Raw genomic sequence first — 18,642 nt, forward strand, 5'->3', positions numbered from 1 at the left:
GTAAATACACCAGGCAGCATCTGCCAAGAGAGGCCAAGTGAGTGGCAGAGATGGATGCTGTGTGCAGAGCTGAGAGAAGGGTATGCTTGCAGCCCAGAACAAGAAGAAAGCTTCTTGGGAGAAGGCGATGGGGATGGGGCAGGAACACAGCAGCCAGCAACGCATCACCAGAGGCGGTGAGTGTTTAAAAAAGGAAGGCAGGCCTTCACAATAATGCTGCAAATCTAACATTGGTCTAAAATTAAAAGTGTAGTTTAAAAAATAGTAAATTGTAGAAGATGAAGGAGGAGGAGAGAAGAAGAAGGAGAAGAAAGAGGAGGAGGAGAAAGAAAGGGGAAGAGAGAGAGTATGGCCTCAGACAGTGACCTTGATCCCATCTCTAGTGACAACCAGGGCCAAGCAGCTCTGTGCACTAGCCAGGTGTTCGCATCCTCTGAACAAAGCTTCCAGGTGCCCAGCGACATCCTGGAAGGCCGCAGAGAACAGAGCACGCCATGCTCCCAGCCACAGGAGCGTTGGCGACATGGCTGTGCCTTCTGACCTCCTTCTGGTTCCTGGGTGCCCACAGTCACACGGTCCTGGAAGGGCCCCTCTGACACAGACTCAGCACATTCGAGGGTAACTCTTTACTTCAGGGACAGTCTTCTCTCACCTGCCCACTGGCTCATCTCTGTTCCCAGAGGGCAAGACCGAGCCATTCTCATCTCCAAATCCTCTCCAAGCACTTAGCCTAGTGCCTGGCACAAGGTGGTAGGTGTTTAAGAAATATTTGTTCAATTAATTACTTAAGACAAGCCAGGAGAGAATAAAGCGTTTTTACCTTATTGATTCTCAAGCTGATATTTTCAAGACCAGCCAAGTGCTGCAGCCCTCCCGGGGCCCCCGCTGCCCACCCTGCCTCCCCAGGTGCCACCCTCTCTCTTCTAGGGCTAGCTCTGAGCTCCCCCACTGCCTCCTGACTCGAGGAATCTGGGGAGACTTCAGCACACTCTTGGGAGAAGGGCCTGAAAAGAGGAAGAATTGTAGCTGGAGAAAGCACCTGCTTTGATAGACAGGGAACGAGGTGCCACCTGTCCTCTCTTAGCTACCACTTTCCCAGAACAACCTGAAGAAGAGCAATTCATGGAGGTCCCACTGAGATGGGCCACGGACCCTGATCCCTGACCCCAGTCCAGAGACCCTGGAAGCCACCGAGAAGTGGAAGAAGAGAGCAAGACTCAGCTCTGCTGTACACCTGTGTGGCCTTGTCACCCAGCCACTCAGCTCAGTCCCCTCACTCTAAACCAGGGCACCAGCCTTCCAGATGCAGCATCTCATCAACCAACACCGGTTAGGTGGCACCAAGCCACTAGCCTGAATCTGGACCCTGACTCAGCCACTCGCTAGCTGTGTGGTCCTGAATGAGTCAGATGACTTTCTGTGCCTCGGTTTTCTCATCGGGAAAATGGAAATAATGTCTATCCCACAAAGTTTTCAAGAATACAAAATGAAATAATGTATGTAAAGCACTTCATTCAATGCCAGGCACACAGAGGCTCAATGAATGTGAGCTTTACAGTTACTACTATCACCACTGCGACTACGACCACGACTACTGCTACTCTGTTGCCACCACCATCATGACCATTAGCTCTACTGGTGTCAGGCACTGAGCTCCTGAGAAGTATAAGACACCATCCCTGTCCTCAGAGTCCAGGAGGAGACTGAGAGGACAAAATGAGATGAAAAGGAGGAAGAGGAAGAGGAGAAGGAAAGGAAGAGGAAGAGAGAAGGAAAGGAAGAGGGAAGAAAGAAGCAAAAAGGAGCAAAAGCTCAAGGCCCCAGGAGACTGGTCCCAAGAGCTAGACGGGGGTGGGGTTAGGGCCCATCAGGGCTCAGCAGTCAGTAGGGACAACCTGAGTACTCCAGCCTGCCTTGCCCATCTTGGCCCAGGAGACTAAGGCAGGGACACACGACCACCCTCTCCCTGACTCCCTGCGGCCTCCTGCACTGGCAGGCTGTATGGGGGTGGGGTGGGGGACGCAGTTTCATCTCCGAAGAGTCAGCTCTGGCTGTCCATCTGCTTCAGCTGGGCCAGCCCAGCTCCAGCGATCCCCCTTCCCGTGACAGCCCAAGGGTTCTCACCCTAGGCACAGCATCTGCTCAACACAGACCACAACAGCTCTGCAAAGAACCCCAGCAGCTGTGGGTCTAATGTGCACCTTGAAGCTCAGGGCCGTTGTTTTGGGGACCCAATAGTTCCACTGAGACCATTGCTTTCTCCGCTGTCTGTAGGAGAGGAAACCCTGCCCCTCTGTAGGCCCAGAATCCAAGAATGTCACAGGGCCTCAAGAACATCTCCTCCACCTCTTGGTTTCCCAGAGGAGGAATTCCAAGCCCAGAGAAGGGCAGGGTCTTGCCTGCAATCACACAGAGGCACAGCTGGAACCAGACCCCAGGTCTCCTGACTTCCATCCCACTGTGGAGAGTCCTGGGGCAGCTGAGTACAGTGGAAAGAGAACTGAACTCTGAACTTCAAATTTGCTTCTAGTATTTATGGCCTGAGATAAAACACTTTACCTCTCTGAGCCTCAGTTTCCACATCTGTAAAACAGAAAATAATAATAACAATAAACACCTCCTCTACAAGAGTGCTGTGCAAGCTCAAACGATAGAACATAGAGAAATTGCTTTGTAAATGACAAAGTGTTGCAAAAGTGCAACATGGGAATTGTTATTATTCTGGAACTTAGAGCACTGCATATATTAAGGACTCAAAAAACGCCTGCTGGTTGAATGGATGAATGTTTGAGGAATGGTGAGTGATGAACAAAGGGCTCCAGGAGCACTGATTTGTTTAGGTGGGTGGGGTCAAGGAAGGCTCCACAGAGGAGGTGACTTGTGAGATGGACTTTCATGGGAGAGTAGAAGCCCATCAGGGAGAAAGAAAGAACATGTACCATGTCCAGAAATGAGGAAATGCGGCCATGGCCTCCAAAGAGCTGTAGATACCAATCCCATATGCAGGTTTGGACTCCAGGCCCTGCTTAACACTCACCCCTCTCCTCGGCACCTGGGCCTGGTACACGGAACAGGGAGGCAGAGCTAGCAATTTATTAAATCCTAAAATGTAACTTGTCAGAGAAGAAATAACCTTCTAATCTAACTTCCCATTTGATAAGACAACTGAGGCTCAGGCGCTGACATGCCTTAACAAAGGCCCCACGGCAGGCTCAGCAAACTAGGGCCTGTGGGCTGAATTTGGCCCACCATCTATTTTTGTAAATAAAGTTTTATTGGAACATAGCCATGCCCATTCATTTACATATTGTCTATGGCTGCTTCCTTGATACAATGGCAGAGTTGAGTGGTTGCAAGAGACCATGTAGCGTGTGGGGCCTAAAATATTTACTATCTGGCCATTTACAGAAAAAAACTCATCACCTCCTGTCCTGCAGTGGGGCAGTGGCAGAACTAGGATGGGAGCCAGGCCTCCGACTCCTGGTTGGATGTCCTTTAACTCCGTGCACACTTGTCCTCTAGGTCCCACACCACCCCATGAACGCTGCCTGCAGGATGTGATTTCAGGCGGCCGGGCTCCGGGCAGGCTCAGCTCAAGGACACGTGGTGCAGCCAACAGGGAACACCCAGGCTGGCCACTGCTGCCCCCATGACCCAACAAGGCTTCCTGTTGGGAGCGGTTCAGTCCCTTTTGGGGGAGTCTGACAAGGAGATGCCGACATGTGCCTGCTTCTCCATGGGCAAAACAGGAAGAGCTGGAGAGTGTAAGTGTAGGACTCAGGCCAGCCAGATGCCAGATTTACAGACACAGCCTTTCAAGAAGCGCTTGGGGGAGGGGGGACTGGCATCTCCAGCCATCTGCTGAGATGGCCAAGTCCACTTTAAATTGTGCTGTAGAATTCTTTTCTCAATGCCAGGCTGTCCCTGGTGGATTCATTTAATTAAAACCCCAACAGATCCAATCTGTTAGAAGTTCTAAGCTCACACATGTTCTGTCCAGCTAGTCACAGGATGCAGACAGGCCCCAGGCCTGGCCCGTGGCCACCTGGTGCAGTGGCTGGCCTAGAACAGACCCCATAGCCCCCAAGGTCGGTACCCTTCCCAGGACCCCCCGGGTAGCTGCCCTGGGTGTGAGACACTGCCCGCTCTGGGCCTCATGCCCTGTCCATCCTCCCTGGCTCCACACCATTCAACCCTGGCTCATCTTTGATGCCTCCCTTCCTTGATTTACTCTTTCAACAGAGATTTATTAAGTGCCAGCTACAAGCTGAGGACTAGTAGTAACAAAAGAGACAAAAATCTCTGCCCTCGCGGGGCTTAGAGTTTAAACCCACAAATGTAAGAGCATCTCACACACTGTGTATCTACACTTTCCTTTCTCCCACCTCCTCCCCTTTCCTCCTCTCTCCTCCCTTCTCCTCCTTCCTCTCCCCTCGTGAACCTAGTTTTGACCTGAGCACTTGACAATGGGACAGGGCAGAGGCCCCCTGATGCATCCTCCTGCCTGTTGTCTCCCACAGACACTCCCACCCGCACACATAGGGATGCCAGGAAAACTCATCCTGACCTCTCTTTGGCATGTACCTCCCCTACTCTAGAGCTGTCCATGGCTCCTCATTGCCTTCAAGTTAAGATTTGAATTCCTGTGCCCACCCTTCAAAGCTCTGCACATTTTAGCCCCTGCTCACCTTCCCAACTTTCACTACCCATGTGAACTTTCTACTCCAAGAAAACTAGAATTGTTGTTGTTGTTAGGTTTACAACATTAATCGCTTTCTACTTATAAAAGTAATAGACTTTTGTAGAAAATATAGACTTTATAAAAGGAAATTAAAAGTAATCATGTACCCATGATTCAAAGATAAACTCTTACGAGCTTTTTAGTCTATTTTCCTCCAGCTTCTCTTTCTCCACGTGTGTCTGTGTGTATAGCTACATTTTTCATATTTGTATATTTAGTATGGGATCCCATTATACACAAAGGGTTGTATTCTACTATTTGTATTTAACGTTCTATGGTGGCCTTCTGTGTGATTAAGAGACTCCTAAGAACAGCACTTTAATGGCTGCACAATATTCCACTGCATAAATATACCTTAATATGTTTAACCAAACCCTATTGGTGAACATTTGGACTGTTTACAATTTTTCACAATGAAAATGCTGCTATAAACATCCTTGTTCATAAATCTTTGTTCCAATCTCTGGTTATTTTCCCAGGAGATATTCCTAGAAGTGGCACTGCAGGGTCACCAGCAGACACGTTTCCAAGGTTCTTGATGTGTATCATGTAGCTGCCTTCCTGAGAGAGTCTGCCCATCCCCCTCCACCCCACCATTTGTGAGAATGCCCATCAGCCTCAGGCTGAGTTTCTCTGCCTCTAACACATTGAGTGTCTCCTTAGCATTGTTTCTCTGTTTCAGCATCTCCCTTCCATCAGAACCCTGCATTTCCATCCATCCTTCAGAGCTCAGGGCAAATGCCACCTCCTCCGTGAAGCCCTTCCTGATACCCGAACCGAAGTTCTTCACTGCTAGGCCTCCCTCAGGTCTCGTCTTAAATTCTTCCTAATTTCTGCCCTTTGCCTTGCATTTTAATTTGTGCAATAATAACCTCCTCTTTGTATGGGGCATTGAAGTTTTCAAAGTGCTTCACTGAGATGTTTCATCTGATTCACTTTCAGACGGAAAGTGTTCTGAGGTCAAGGACTGTGGTTTGATCACCTGGCTCTGCTTCTCCTGGCCCCATCACCAACCTCTCAAGTCTAGGCCAACCTCAGCTAGCCCTGGATTTAGTGGAAGTTTACAACAGCCTTCCCTATTCCTTGTCCTACCAGAAAAGACTGCTCCTCTCTGCAGAGCATGCTGGGTTCCTGTCCTGGTTCTGTCCCTGCCCCTTTCTGGGCCTCAGTTTACCCATCTACAAAATGAGCAAGTTGAACTACATAGTCTCCCACACTCCCGGACTTATGGCTCCAGCAGCCCCTGGCCCCAGGTACCCAGAGCAGCCCTGGGGTGCCTCCGAGGGCCCCTGTGCAAAGCCAGCCTCTGGGATAGGCCAGAGGGAGCTGGCTGGGGAGGCAGGCCTGGCTCTAGGCCAGGCTGTGTCTGCAAACACTGACCTTGGCTGCCGCGGGGATTTTCCATGACACCAGCACCCCCGCCTCAGCTCCCCCTAATCCCATGTGGGCCTGGGGAGGGGGAATGGGAGGAGGGGCACTGTCCTATACCAAAGGACCGTGAATCAGTCATAGGGGCACCTGTGAAAGGGAGACAGCTAAAGAGAGAAAGAGGAGAGGGCAGTGGGCCCCCAAATGGGAAGTCAGGGAAGAAGGCTGGGGGAGGGGGAGGACCTGTGGTGGGCAGTGGGGACAAAAGCTGAGAGAGGAGCCAGGAAGAGGGGAAGAGAGGCCCTGGAAAGGGGCAGGGCGGAGGGAGGGAGAGGCTGTACCTCAGAGCTGGCCTTCCCGGGAGCTCTGGCCTGGAGGGGGACAAACTCCAGGCCCACTTCTGCACACTGGCCCTCCCCCCAGCCCAGGTCCTTGAGGCCACAGTGGTTTCCCAGGCCTAGCTCAGGCCATGGCCAGGCCCAAAGCAGGGGGGATTCCTTCTGGGCCCTGAAGCTGGCTTCATTTTGCAGGGGCCTGGGGGCCACAGGGAGGGCAGGAGCTGTGAGTCACAAAGGGCCCTCCTGCCAAGGCCTGCTCCCCTCCCCCTTTTGGGTGTCAAGAGGAGGTTTCTCTTGTCTGCATCTCATACTTTCAGGCTGTCTGGGCTGAGCAGCTGCACCCACCAGGCCTTGTGGGTGCCAACACTGAGGAGACCTGCAGGCCCTCCAGGAGCTCAGAGCCCTGCAGAACAAAGCCAGGCTTCTGAGCAAGGCAGAGGGAGAGGCCCCTCCAGCTCTGGAAAGGTTCTCCGAAGGTTCTTGGGAAAGGCAGTGTCTGAGCTGGGTCCTGACAATGGAAAGGAGAAGGCCTGCACTCCTCTCCCCATCTCCATGGAGCCACACAGCCTCTTTCCTCCCTCCCTCCCAAGGACCTGGGCTCTCCTGCCAGCTTCCTTCTGCCTCATCTCCTTTAACACACCGATTAGGCTCTTACTAGTCCCACTTCCTGGCTTCACATTGCTGCCACCTCCAGACCAAGGGGGCGGCTCCCTGTCTGTGCCTCAGGCCCCTGAGGAGGCAGGATCCTCTGTGGGCCTTTCTGAGGCACTGTCCACAGGCCCAGCAAGAGAGCCAGGCTCCCTCTGGGGGTGCCTGTGTCTCACAGCCAGTCCCCTGGAGCTGCCCTGGCTCCCTCAAGCCCCCACTGCTCTCTGGCTGCCCCACCAGGCCCAGGCAGCACCCTGAGATCACACCCCCTCCCACGTTCAGCTTTGCATCGGCCCAGCTTGGCCCAGAGTTCACAGCCTTTGGGCACCTCTAGCCATGGGTCACCTCATCCATCTTCTCTCAGGGCAAACATTTGCCTGGCCAGGACAGTATTTACATTAGATAACTAGCTCTGCAGGGAACCTGGAAACAGGTTGCAGCTAGGCATTGCCAAGGGCTGCGAGCTTCTAATCTACTGAAGGGCTAGGCCAACCAGAGACAAAACATTAGAGAATCTCAAAGTCAGAGACCTGGAAGAAGGACCTTAGAGTCCTTGATGCTAGAGAGGAACGTTCCCCAAACTGTGCTCCAAGGAACACTTTCCCAGCAATACGCACTGTGAGAAAAGCTTTCGAAGGTCATGTAAGTGGGAAAACTTCAGCACTTTCTCCCAACTTTGACTGACCTTGCTCATTAACATGTGTATGGCTCAGATAAAGTCTCAGCTTCAATCGAATGACAACAAATTCAGTTAAATTCAGCATTCCCGCTATTTAATTTAACCAAGCAACCCTCTTCTCATCCAAAAGTTATTAACAGTACATGGAACTGGTATTCCAGGAAACTGACTCTGGGAAACACTGATCTCAGAAAGTTGATGCTGAAAGGAGCTTTAAAGACCATCTAATCTTGATGTTTCCCCCCAAATAGTCATACTAAAAATTAGTATTTATTGATCCCAATGTCCTAAGCATTTTAAGTCAACTAATCCATCAAATCCTCACAGCCACTCTAGGAGGTAAGTACATCATTATTTCCATTTCACAGATGAGGAAACGGAGGCACTTGGAAGATTAAGTAACTTGGCCAAAGTGGAAAGCTGCCTAACCGCAGAGGCTGTACTCTCACCTACACCACTAAAGATCCCTGCAGAAAACAGAAATGTCTACTTTCAATATTTCAAAAGCATAACAATAACATAATCCCATCTCATAGAATGAGTTATCCCATGCTAATCAGAAGTTCTGATCAGCAGATGTGTTCCTAATTAATTTTGATGGGAAAATATTTTTTTCACAATAATCTCTTCAGTGCCTGTTCTAGGTAGTAGCTACACCACACTGATCAACACATTGTACTTCATGTATAAAATCTTTCCAAACTTAGACTATGAATGGGTGGGTGAACAGAAAAAACTAGAAGGCATCTAAAGCAGGGAAAAAAAGGTAGGATATTTTATCTTGCTCTATCCTCCTATGTCACAGATGAGGGAAACTGAGGCCCAGGGAGGGAAAAGGACTTGCCCAAGGCACAAAGCTGGTTACAGTCAGGGCCAGGTCAGACCCCTAGATCTCCTGCCTCCTAGCCCCATGCTCTTTCCTCCACCTAAGGCTGTGGCCAGCATTCTAGCTTTGTGGCCAGCTGGGCCAGGGGTGGGAGGTCACAAACTCAAGCTGGCAGGCATGTGAGGTCAATGGGGAGCCAACAGCTGAGCCCAATTCAGCCAAGGCCATTACCAAGGGCTCAGACTGGTTATTTATTCTTTGACTAGAAGAAACTAGGCCAGCCACAGAGAGAGAAAATCCAATAAGAGGGAAGGCCAGACTCCCCCCAACCCTCTGCATCTCCCTGGAAAACAGAGCTTCAGCCAGTTTCTCAGCACCTTGGTGATACTGGGAGGAAAATAGAAGAACTGAGGCCAAGGGTTCCCATTCCACTTCTAATTTTTCCAGCTGTCCCAAAATATTCATAATTCATATTTACATCCAGTCACATAATTTTTATGTACAGCCACCTGGCATCCTCAGATAAATTCTAGGCGCCAGCCAGGTTTCAGGGTCATCTCAGCTGAGTTGGTCCCAAGCAGGGGCTGCTGGGCTCTGGTTACATGAACAGGTCAACCTTGGCTGTGCTGAGCCAGAGGGCAGAGGACAGAGCACTGAGTCTGGGATGGCATATCCTGGGTTATAGCCCTGGCTGTGCTGTTCACTAGCTGCGCGACCTTGAGCAGGTCCCCCTCCCTCTCTGGGCCTCCAGTACCTCATCTGTATAATGTAAGGACTGGGCCATATGATCACTAAGGACCTTTCTGGCTCTGAGAATCTTTAAGTCTGTGGTGGATTCGGGAAGGGCAGCTGGGAGGAGGGGCTGAGAATAGCCCCTGTCAGTGCTCTGAAAGGCAGGGCGAGAGTCTCATGGTTGGGGCATGAGTTTTGGCTGCTCAGTCCATCATGTACTGTGAGGGAGGGTCCTCAGAGAATCAGTTCCAGAGCCCAGCCTCTGTGTGTGTCAGGGACACACAAGGACAGAGGGAGCCCCTCACCCAGAGGCACGCAGGGCTGGGTGGGAAGGAGAGGATGGGGGACTCCCTTTTGCCCTCTCTCCCTCGTAAGCCCAAGCCTGATGTGGGCAAGCACCCGGCAGGCAGCAGGCCTACTGGCAGGCAGACAGGCCTTGCCAAACGCCCAGCTGCTTCCCAGAAGTTCCTGGGCCCCCTGGGAGTGGCTCCACCCCAGCTGGCGCCCCTCCAAACTGGGCGCCCACGTCAGCAGGTCCTCCCTTGCCCTTTCACCCAGTGACAATAGAGCAGGCGAGACGGGGAGGGCAGGCTGACCCCAGGCCTGAAGCTAGGAGTAGCATCTGATTCCCTGGGCATCACATCCCTGTCGCCACTTGTGCCACCTCCAGCTCAGGGCAGTGCCCGAGGACCAGGCTCCAGGTGGAATGCTCTCCCCTCGGGCCTCAGTTTCCCATCCTGGTTGCCCTTCCTTGGAGCTAAATTGGCTCTGAGGCATCAGAATGAGCGATGAGTCAGAAAGTCCCAGTGGCCTTGGCCAACTCACGCGCTTCTCCAGCCCTCACTGCTCCAACTATAAAACGGAGATAGTCATAATAATGGCCTTGCAGGAAATTTTTGAGCATTAAAGTTAAGAATGTATCTGAAGGATAAGACCTTAAGCTTCAGCCTGTGGTAAAGAAGTGAGGGTGGGCCCCGAGGGGGCATCTGACCTGAAGGGTGAGGCATGTCCAGGCTGGGACCCTGGACAGGACACTGACTATAACAGGGCAGGAGGCTGTGGCCTAAAAGCATTTGGTTAAGCCTGCATGGGCCATTTGCTTTGAAAAATCACTAAATTCAACAGGAGGTAGGCAGAGAACAGAGCTGTCACTTCTGGCTGGGGGACAGGGAAAGTAAGTGGGCACTCAGTATCTGGACAGACAGAGACAGGGAGGAGGACAGCATGAGGATGGCACTAGGGGAAGAAGGGGCCGGCACATCTGTTGGGATTCGGGCTATATTCAGATCAGGGAGGGCCTTCCTGAAGCTGGGGGGCTTGTGGGCAGCCTGCAGGGGGCAGTGAGGCTGCCAGGCAGGCAGGCACTGGGTTTTCCTAAAGGATAGTGGATCAGGAGCAGTCACAGCCTAAGAAGAAACCCAGGGCAAGGCGGCAGTGGTTGTGAGAGGCTATCCGTTTTCCTGACCATGGGATACGGCTGCCAGACCCCACAAAGACTGCCCTGCCCTTAGGACTGCACCCTCAGGCCGACTATCCCCCATGAGATCCCATCACTGCTACTTCTGTCACAAACTCCACAGGTTCTAAAGGACTTTTATCTCCAGTTTTTTTTTTACTCCTGACGGCAGCTCTGGCAGTGGCAGCCAGGGTGGGGCTTAACAGCTGTAGCTCAATCCCCTAGAGGGCAGACCAGACAAGAGAGGTCCAGAGAGGGGAGTGGATCAGCCCAAGGTCACACAGCCAGCAAGCGGTCAAGCTGGGACTGGTCCATACCTCCCAATCCCTGTCCAGCCCCGGCCACAGTGCCCTGCCCTCCCCCACACCCCACGTGGTGCTGGCCTGAGGGACCGGGAAGGACAGGACGAAGAAACTGCTCTGGCTCGGAGCCTGCCCAGCTGTCGAGGTGAGTTGTGGTCTGGCTGCCTTGGCCAAGCTGGCAGGCACAATCTGTTCTCACCCTGCTGGGGTGCAGACGGGCCAGGCACAGCAGCTCAAGAGCTCAGCTATCCCTACCCCTAGCAAAGGGTGACACAGTCACCAGCTAGATGCCACAGTGAGGGGACAGGGGAGCCCATTCTCAGGGCAGTCCACAGCCTCACACACCCTAGGCAGCAGTCCCCAGACCTCCCTGTGTGTTAAGATTCACATGGCCTTGGGCTAACAGAGATGCCAACTTTACTGGAACTGAGCTATCCCCCAGCCCAGGGGATCTCTTGGAAATGTGAGGGAAATTTGGCACTTCATTCATTACTAACCATAGTGAGCTGTTATTGAGCACGTGATATGTACCAGGCTCTAGGCTAAGTGTATTATACACATTATCTCACTTATTTCTTTTCCAAAGCCCTGTAATGCAGGTTCTACTTATTAGCCCATTTTATAGACGTGGAAACTGAGACTCAGAGAGGTTAAAAAAGAAACACACAGTCCATGGCAGAGTCAGGATTTGATCAGACATCAAAACAGTCAGTATCCTGCCTTGCCATCAACTCATCAAACATATTCTGGACATACCCCATGGGCATGGCTGGCAATGTGGAGGCGGACACTAGGGAAGAATATGACAACATCCAGCAGTGCCCAACCTTCCACCCCAAGCTAGTGTTTAGTTGTACATACATAGTTGAGGGCCCTGAGGGACAGAGCAGGGGATGGTAATCATGGCCCAGGACTTCAAAGCTGACCATGCTCAGCACCACTCCAAGCAGGGATCACTTTCAGCTGTGAGCAATCCAGGGTGGCTGCATGGAAAAAGAAGCATTTGGTTATATTTTGATAAGGCTTAGACCGGAGGGGAAAATGGAAAGCCTGTCAGCACTATTTTATTATAATAATCCTGTTAATAAAAGTGATAAATATCTTAACAGCCCAGTGAAGGAAGCAGGGCCAAAACCAGTAGATGTCATTTTACATATGAGGAAACATGCTCAGAGAGGGGGAGTAATTTGCCCCAGGTCACACAGCCACTAGTGACTGGGCCAGAACTTGCGCCTAGGGCTTCTGAGTTCTCCTCACAGGTCCTTTCCCCTCCAGGTCTCCAAGTAGAACTTTGGACTTAGGCCATTTGATGGTTGACTCGGAGGAAGGCTTTGCCCCTGCCTGGCTCCTGGCTGAGTGAGGGCTGAAGGGCAGGGTGGGGTATGATAGGAGTTGAGGTTGTCTGACTGGTGACAGTAACACATGGAAGGACACCCAGGCTCCTGCTTTGACAAAGGCAATGTCATAAGGACAGACCCTACTTTGGGGCCAGGCACAGAGGATGACCCCAAGGCTCCAGACTGGGTCTAATGAGGACCCTAGAGCACTAATTAATGGAGGGGTATGGGACTCTGTCTCCTTTCTCCTCTTCTGACACTAGTGGGCCAGCTGCCTCTGGGAGGCTGGAAGGCCCCAGTTGCCAACTAAACCCGTAAGTTTTGGCTGGCAGCAAGAAAGTCATCAGGGAGCCATCCATGCCCCAGTTTCCCTCCCTTCACACTGAAATCACAGGACGTCAGGGCTCATTCAGCCCAACTTCCACCTCTTATAGTCCAAGAGGCTGAGGCCCAGAGAGGACAAGTAACAGGTCCAAAGGCCACAGACACTGAAGTAGAATCCAGGTCTCCCAACTGAGTACTTGCCAGTACCCCTCACCTAATCCATGCTGCCTCAGGATGAAGTTCCCAGCGGCAGCATGAGTCAGCTCCTTCTCTGGGTATAGAAAACGGTGGGGTCTTTGAAGCCAAACAGACTCTAATTCAAATGTAGGTTGCTCTGCTTCCAAACAGTCTGACCTTGGAAAAGTTACTTAACCCTCCCTGTTTCCTCTTTCCTTCCTACCTACCCCATGGAATGGTCACGAGAATAAATAAGAAATCAACAGTAAGGAACTAGCACAGTGCCTGGGGACAAGGATGCACCCATAACTGTGTGTGGTCTCCACCTTCGGGCAAAGGAAAGAGAGCCAGATTCTGCCAAGTCGGGGCGGAGAGGGGAGAGAAGGGGAAGGGAGGCAGGTTTCCAAAAAGGCAGCCCCATAGCGTGTGCTTTCTTGCCTCTTCCCCCGTTTTCCCCCAGGGTACGGCCACGCAGCGCCCAGCACCGATGGTGGCAAGGTGTTCTGCATGTTCTATGCGCTGCTGGGCATCCCGCTCACACTGGTCATGTTCCAGAGCCTGGGCGAGCGCATCAACACCTTTGTGAAGTACCTGCTGCACCGCGCCAAGAGGGGGCTGGGCATGCGGCGCGCCGACGTGTCCATGGCCAACATGGTGCTCATCGGCTTCTTCTCGTGCATCAGCACGCTGTGCATCGGCGCCGCCGCCTTCTCCTACTACGAGCACTGGACTTTCTTCCAGGCCTACTACTACTGCTTCATCACGCTCACCACTATCGGCTTCGGCGACTACGTGGCGCTGCAGAAGGACCAGGCGCTGCAGACGCAGCCGCAGTACGTGGCCTTCAGCTTCGTCTACATCCTCACAGGCCTCACGGTCATTGGCGCCTTCCTCAATCTCGTGGTGCTGCGCTTCATGACCATGAACGCCGAGGACGAGAAGCGCGACGCCGAGCACCGCGCGCTGCTCACGCGCAACGGGCAGGCGGGCAGCGGCGGCGGCGCGGGCGGCGGCGGCGGCGGCAGCGCGCACACCACGGACACCGCCTCGTCCACGGCGGCGGCGGGCAGCGGCGGCGGCGGCGGCTTCCGCAATGTCTATGCCGAGGTGCTGCACTTCCAGTCCATGTGCTCGTGCCTCTGGTACAAAAGCCGCGAGAAGCTGCAGTACTCCATTCCCATGATCATCCCGCGGGACCTCTCCACGTCCGACACGTGCGTCGAGCAGAGCCACTCGTCGCCGGGAGGGGGCGGTCGCTACAGCGACACACCCTCGCACCGATGCCTCTGCAGCGGGGCCCAGCGCTCCGCCATCAGCTCAGTGTCCACGGGCCTGCACAGCCTGTCCACCTTCCGCGGCCTCATGAAGCGCAGGAGCTCCGTGTGAACGCCCCGCGGGGCCTGGAGCACCTGGGAGCGCGGGCGGGGACTTCTGCCCAGAGGAGCAGCAGGGGTCAGCGGGGAGGCTGCCCCAGCGGCCTTCGGCTCCATGGGGCGCCCCTACACCCCTCTCCCCCTCTCCCAGCCCCCCATCTCCGACTGTGCCTGCTTGCACCAGCCGGCAGGAGCCGGGGCTCTGAAGACCCCTGGAGCCCCCATCTGTGCCCTGCAAATTCCTAGAAATGTGAAACTTGGGGGGAGGGGGGAATAGGGGGAAGGAAGGCAGAAGCTGGGAGCATCCCATCCCTCTAGAAAACTAAGGAGCTCCTCAGTCCGCAGAGGCCCTGCTGGCATCCAGACCCCCACCCCCTCCCCCTCCTCCTTCCGGAGGGAACTTCGTGTTCCGTGTAAGTTTGCATCTCTATTTATACCTCTGTCCTGCCAGGTCTCCCACCTTCCCTTGGCTCCAAAAGCCAGGGTGTCTTTGTCGAGGTCACCCCCACTCAGTCCCCACTCCCCTTCCTGATCCCCAAACTGTGTCTCCCGGTCTCCCACTACCTTTTGTGTTGTTTTGCATGGCTTTGCAGTTATGAAGGAAATGGAAACCCAGCAGTCCCTAAAGCTAGTCCCCAGAGGGCAGGCAGATGGAAGTACCTATAGGCAGGCTGCAGGAGGGGCGGAGAAGGGAAGAGGGTGGCTGTCTGCATGAAGGTTCCCCTGGTAGGTGAGAGCTAACTGGCTTTCAGTCACATCCTTATGGGGGGCCAGGGGTGGGTGGGAGATGGGGAGTCCAGCCTTCCAGACACTGCCCTTGGAATCAAACAGAAAATTGCTACTTGCCATCTCTGGCCGCTGCTGATAATTCCCCACTCTTAGATCTGTGGAATGAGTTTGAAAACCCTGTCCAGACTACCCATTCGTTTGATTCTCACCACATCCCAGTTAGGTCACCAGGGCAGGAGTTCTCATCTGCATTTGACGGATGACACTGAGACCCAGACTGGTGAAGTGACTTGCCCAAGGTGACACAGGTAGCAAAAGGCAACAGGGAGCAAGAATCCAGGCTGCTTGTTCCGAGCCTAAGTGCTCTTTCCTTTTCACTCCTCTGCCCACTCTCAAAAGCAGAGTTCCTGGCCTGCACACCCTGGCATTGTGTGGGCCACTGGGCCTTAGACGAGAACCAGAGCCCAGGTCTGAGCCAGTGCCGAGCTCAGCCTCTCTTCCACTTGGCCACAAGGCAGGGTAGGACCTGGACTGCCTCTTACAAACAGGAAGTCCTTGGGACCAAATAAACAGGTCTGGGGCTCATGGAAGAAAGGCTTTCGGAGTTTGGAAGTTGGGCAGAGGAGCCTAGAGAGCCGGCAGGCAGATCCTATGGGACATGATCCCTGGTTCCACAGCCAGCATTGATGCCTGCATTCCAGGTAGCTAGAGATAAGCCACAGCTGCAGCAAGGAACACCCCTCCCAGGTGTGCCCACTGCCTTCCCCCTCTGCAACCCAGAAGCCCAGATGGAGAGCAGCAGATGGAGGTGAGACCCTTGGTTCCACTATCGGGAACCACAGCAGGAGCTGGGACCGTAACTCAGGACAGCTTCGAGGAGTGGGTGAGGGGCTTCTCCCCCTCCATACTGACTCCTCTGACTGTTCCTATGTCAGCTCCTTAACACTGCTGAGCAAGGCTGGCCCTGGCATTCAGGGAAGCTGGAGTGGTGGCAGGGGTGCTCACACAGGGGTCAGCCTCAGCCCCACCCCCGCCATATGCTCCCACCTCTGGGCCCCCCTGGGAGGGAAGAAGTCTGGCCTGGCCAGTGTGTGAGTCCCATCTCAGCAGGGAGGAGCTGGCTGCCCAGGTGCCACAGAGAACAGGGCCCAGGCCCCAGGGGTGCCCTCTGTGTTTATGTTGGGGTGAGGGGCAGTGCCAGCTGCCTCTGTCCCATGTGACCCTGCCCTCGAGGGGTCCTGTCCCGTCAGTCCCGAGGGAGCCACAACCAAAGTTGCAAGGAGGTGGCAGGAAGGGAGGCCGAATAGCCCTCACAGAGCATGGCAGACTGCTCGGTCTCCAGCCGGGTCTTTCCTAGGGAACTGGAAGGCCAGTGTTGCTTACCCATCCCCTCCTCCCACTGCAGGCAGCCTTTCTGCTTCCCCAATGCCTTATGCCTGGGCACACTGCCACAGAATATGCAATACGTGTGGGCGACGTGCCCCCCCGCCCACACCTTCACCCCGGGCAGCCCCTGGACCCCAAAGGCCGCAGCTGCCACGGCCTCCCCTCAGCCCCTCCTGCCTATCTGTCTTCACACTGAGAATGGCGCCTAATAAATGCTGTCCATGGAGACCAGGCTCAGGCTCAGCTGCCTCTGTTATTGTATACCCTTGGCGCTGCCGGGGAGCGGCCATGCCCCACCGGGATCTGCAGACCCACCTAGCAGGTGCACTCAGGTGTGAGATACATCACAGACCCCTCTCTTTAGGGTACATTTTCCTCTGGGTGTGGAGGGACAATTCTGCCTGGGGCTGGGTCCCAGAGCCCAGGACAGACCCAGAAGCAGAGGCCCCCTGCCCAGCTGGTGCCAGAGCCTGAAATCAGCTAGCCAGTGGCTTCAAGATGTCACTGAGTACATCCCACAGTAGCCTTTGACACCACAACCCATGCCTGTCTTCCTGTCTGTCTATCATGAAACAATACCTAACCGCTACTGTAGTCAATGCATTCTCATACTTTCTACTCTATTCACATTATAAGGTGCTGGTCACAACCCACTAAATTGATTTCTCTCCCCGCTAATGGTGTGTTCCCTGCAGATGGAAATACACTGGAGAAATAAAGGGGTTGGGGTAGGGGCACTTTATCCCAGTCCTCCCACCTACCCACATAGGTCAATTGAAAGATACCGAGAGAGACCTATTTCCTGGGGATTGATTCAGGGATCAAAGTAAGAACTGATGGCACCTGCAGGAGGCAGGACACAGCCAGCCTTCATGTGAAACGCTATTTCTGATGTCATTTCTGAGATCTGCAGTGACCAGTACAAGGTGGCTTTGACTTTCTTAAGCAGTTCCTACAGGACATAAACTTGCTGACACTCGCTTTCTTTTCTTCTTTGCCTGGGGCAAAATAATCAGAATTCAAAGGAATTCCCAAGGGGCTACCTTCATCTCAGTCTTCTGACGGGTGATCAGAATCATGGCAGTGGTGAACTGCACCCCAGCCCCTGCCCTCAGGGGTCCTCAGGGCTCAGCAGCACCCATGGTCCCAGCGTGGGCTCTTTATCTCCAGACGATGCCATCCCCACCCTCCTCACTTCCACCCAGCGTCTAAAGCCTCCTGCATGGAAAAATATACGTACAGCAAAATAGAAATAGAAAACCAGCACCACAGAGTGGGGTGGGGTATAAATATACCAAGATCCCGGCTGATGTGATGACTCTGGGTGAGCCTCAAATAGAGACAGAAGCTCCCTGGGAGCCAAGAGAGAAAGAGGCATGCAGTGTTAACTCTTCCCCAAATGGGTCCCATGGAATGCCTTGTGGGAAAAGAGTTCCTTGGTCAGACAAATCTGGGGAAATGTGCACACACCACTCATGTGTGGAGCTTCCTAAGACATCTTAGCTCAGGGAAGGCTCTGAAAAGGCTTGCAGCAGACACAGCTGTTTACCTGTGCTTAACCCAGCATTGCCCAAACTCACTCCCAGCACCAGACCCTCTGTATGAGGTCTCCTCACCTTCTGGGTCCCACGGAGCACACTTTGGGAAATGCTGAGCTAGTGAAATCTCTGTCTGATGAAGAGAGAAGGCTGATCCTTCCTCCTCAATAAATTCTAAAAGGAGTCTAACATAGCAGTCCTTCTGGAACTGAAGCCTGTGACATTACAAAACACATATCTTATTCCCCATTAGGCGTCAACTCGAACCAAGGCTCGGAGCAGCTCATTTACCAAAATCAGGCAGTGGGGTTGGTGGCAGAGCTGGGATTTGAGCCCAGGCCCGATGGCTCCAAAGCATAAGCTCTCGGACACCTCACTGCATCCCATCCCCAGGGTGGTCCATGTCTTCAGCAAAGGTTTGGCGGAAGTCACAGAGCTGTTAAAGACATGTCACTTCTTATTCAGAACCATGGTGAGAGGGGAGGCTGTAACCAAAAATGTCACCCTTCAGAGATGACAGATCCTGATGATCTGTCAGGAGCCAAGAAATTCTGATCCACCTCAGGTCCTTGCACTCCCACATGTAGGACCCTCGAGCTCTTTTGATAGGCTCAGCCTTGCCCCCACCAAGGCCAGCAGTGTCCCCACAACTTATCCCAGGAAGCCAAGGGCAGGGAAGGGGTGTCCA

The 18,642-nt window shown here is 53.4% G+C and overlaps 2 protein-coding genes across 2 annotated transcripts in view; one reads left to right on the plus strand and one right to left on the minus strand.

The window, feature by feature from the left end:
- Positions 1-11,985, minus strand: part of CIB4 (calcium and integrin binding family member 4) — a 127,060-nt gene extending 115,075 nt beyond the window's left edge. Inside the window, exon 1 of the mRNA XM_032497209.1 lies at positions 11,952-11,985. The gene's annotated coding sequence lies outside the window, so the exon portion shown is untranslated. The remainder of the gene's footprint in view (positions 1-11,951) is intronic.
- Positions 1-16,649, plus strand: part of KCNK3 (potassium two pore domain channel subfamily K member 3) — a 36,800-nt gene extending 20,151 nt beyond the window's left edge. Inside the window, exon 2 of the mRNA XM_032497194.1 lies at positions 13,389-16,649. Within this exon, the coding sequence (XP_032353085.1) occupies positions 13,389-14,314 (926 nt within the window). The 3' untranslated portion in view covers positions 14,315-16,649. The remainder of the gene's footprint in view (positions 1-13,388) is intronic.
- Positions 16,650-18,642: the final 1,993 nt, after the last annotated feature.

The sequence above is a fragment of the Camelus ferus genome, chromosome 15, assembly GCF_009834535.1.
Source record: "Camelus ferus isolate YT-003-E chromosome 15, BCGSAC_Cfer_1.0, whole genome shotgun sequence".
Lineage (NCBI taxonomy): Eukaryota > Metazoa > Chordata > Mammalia > Artiodactyla > Camelidae > Camelus > Camelus ferus.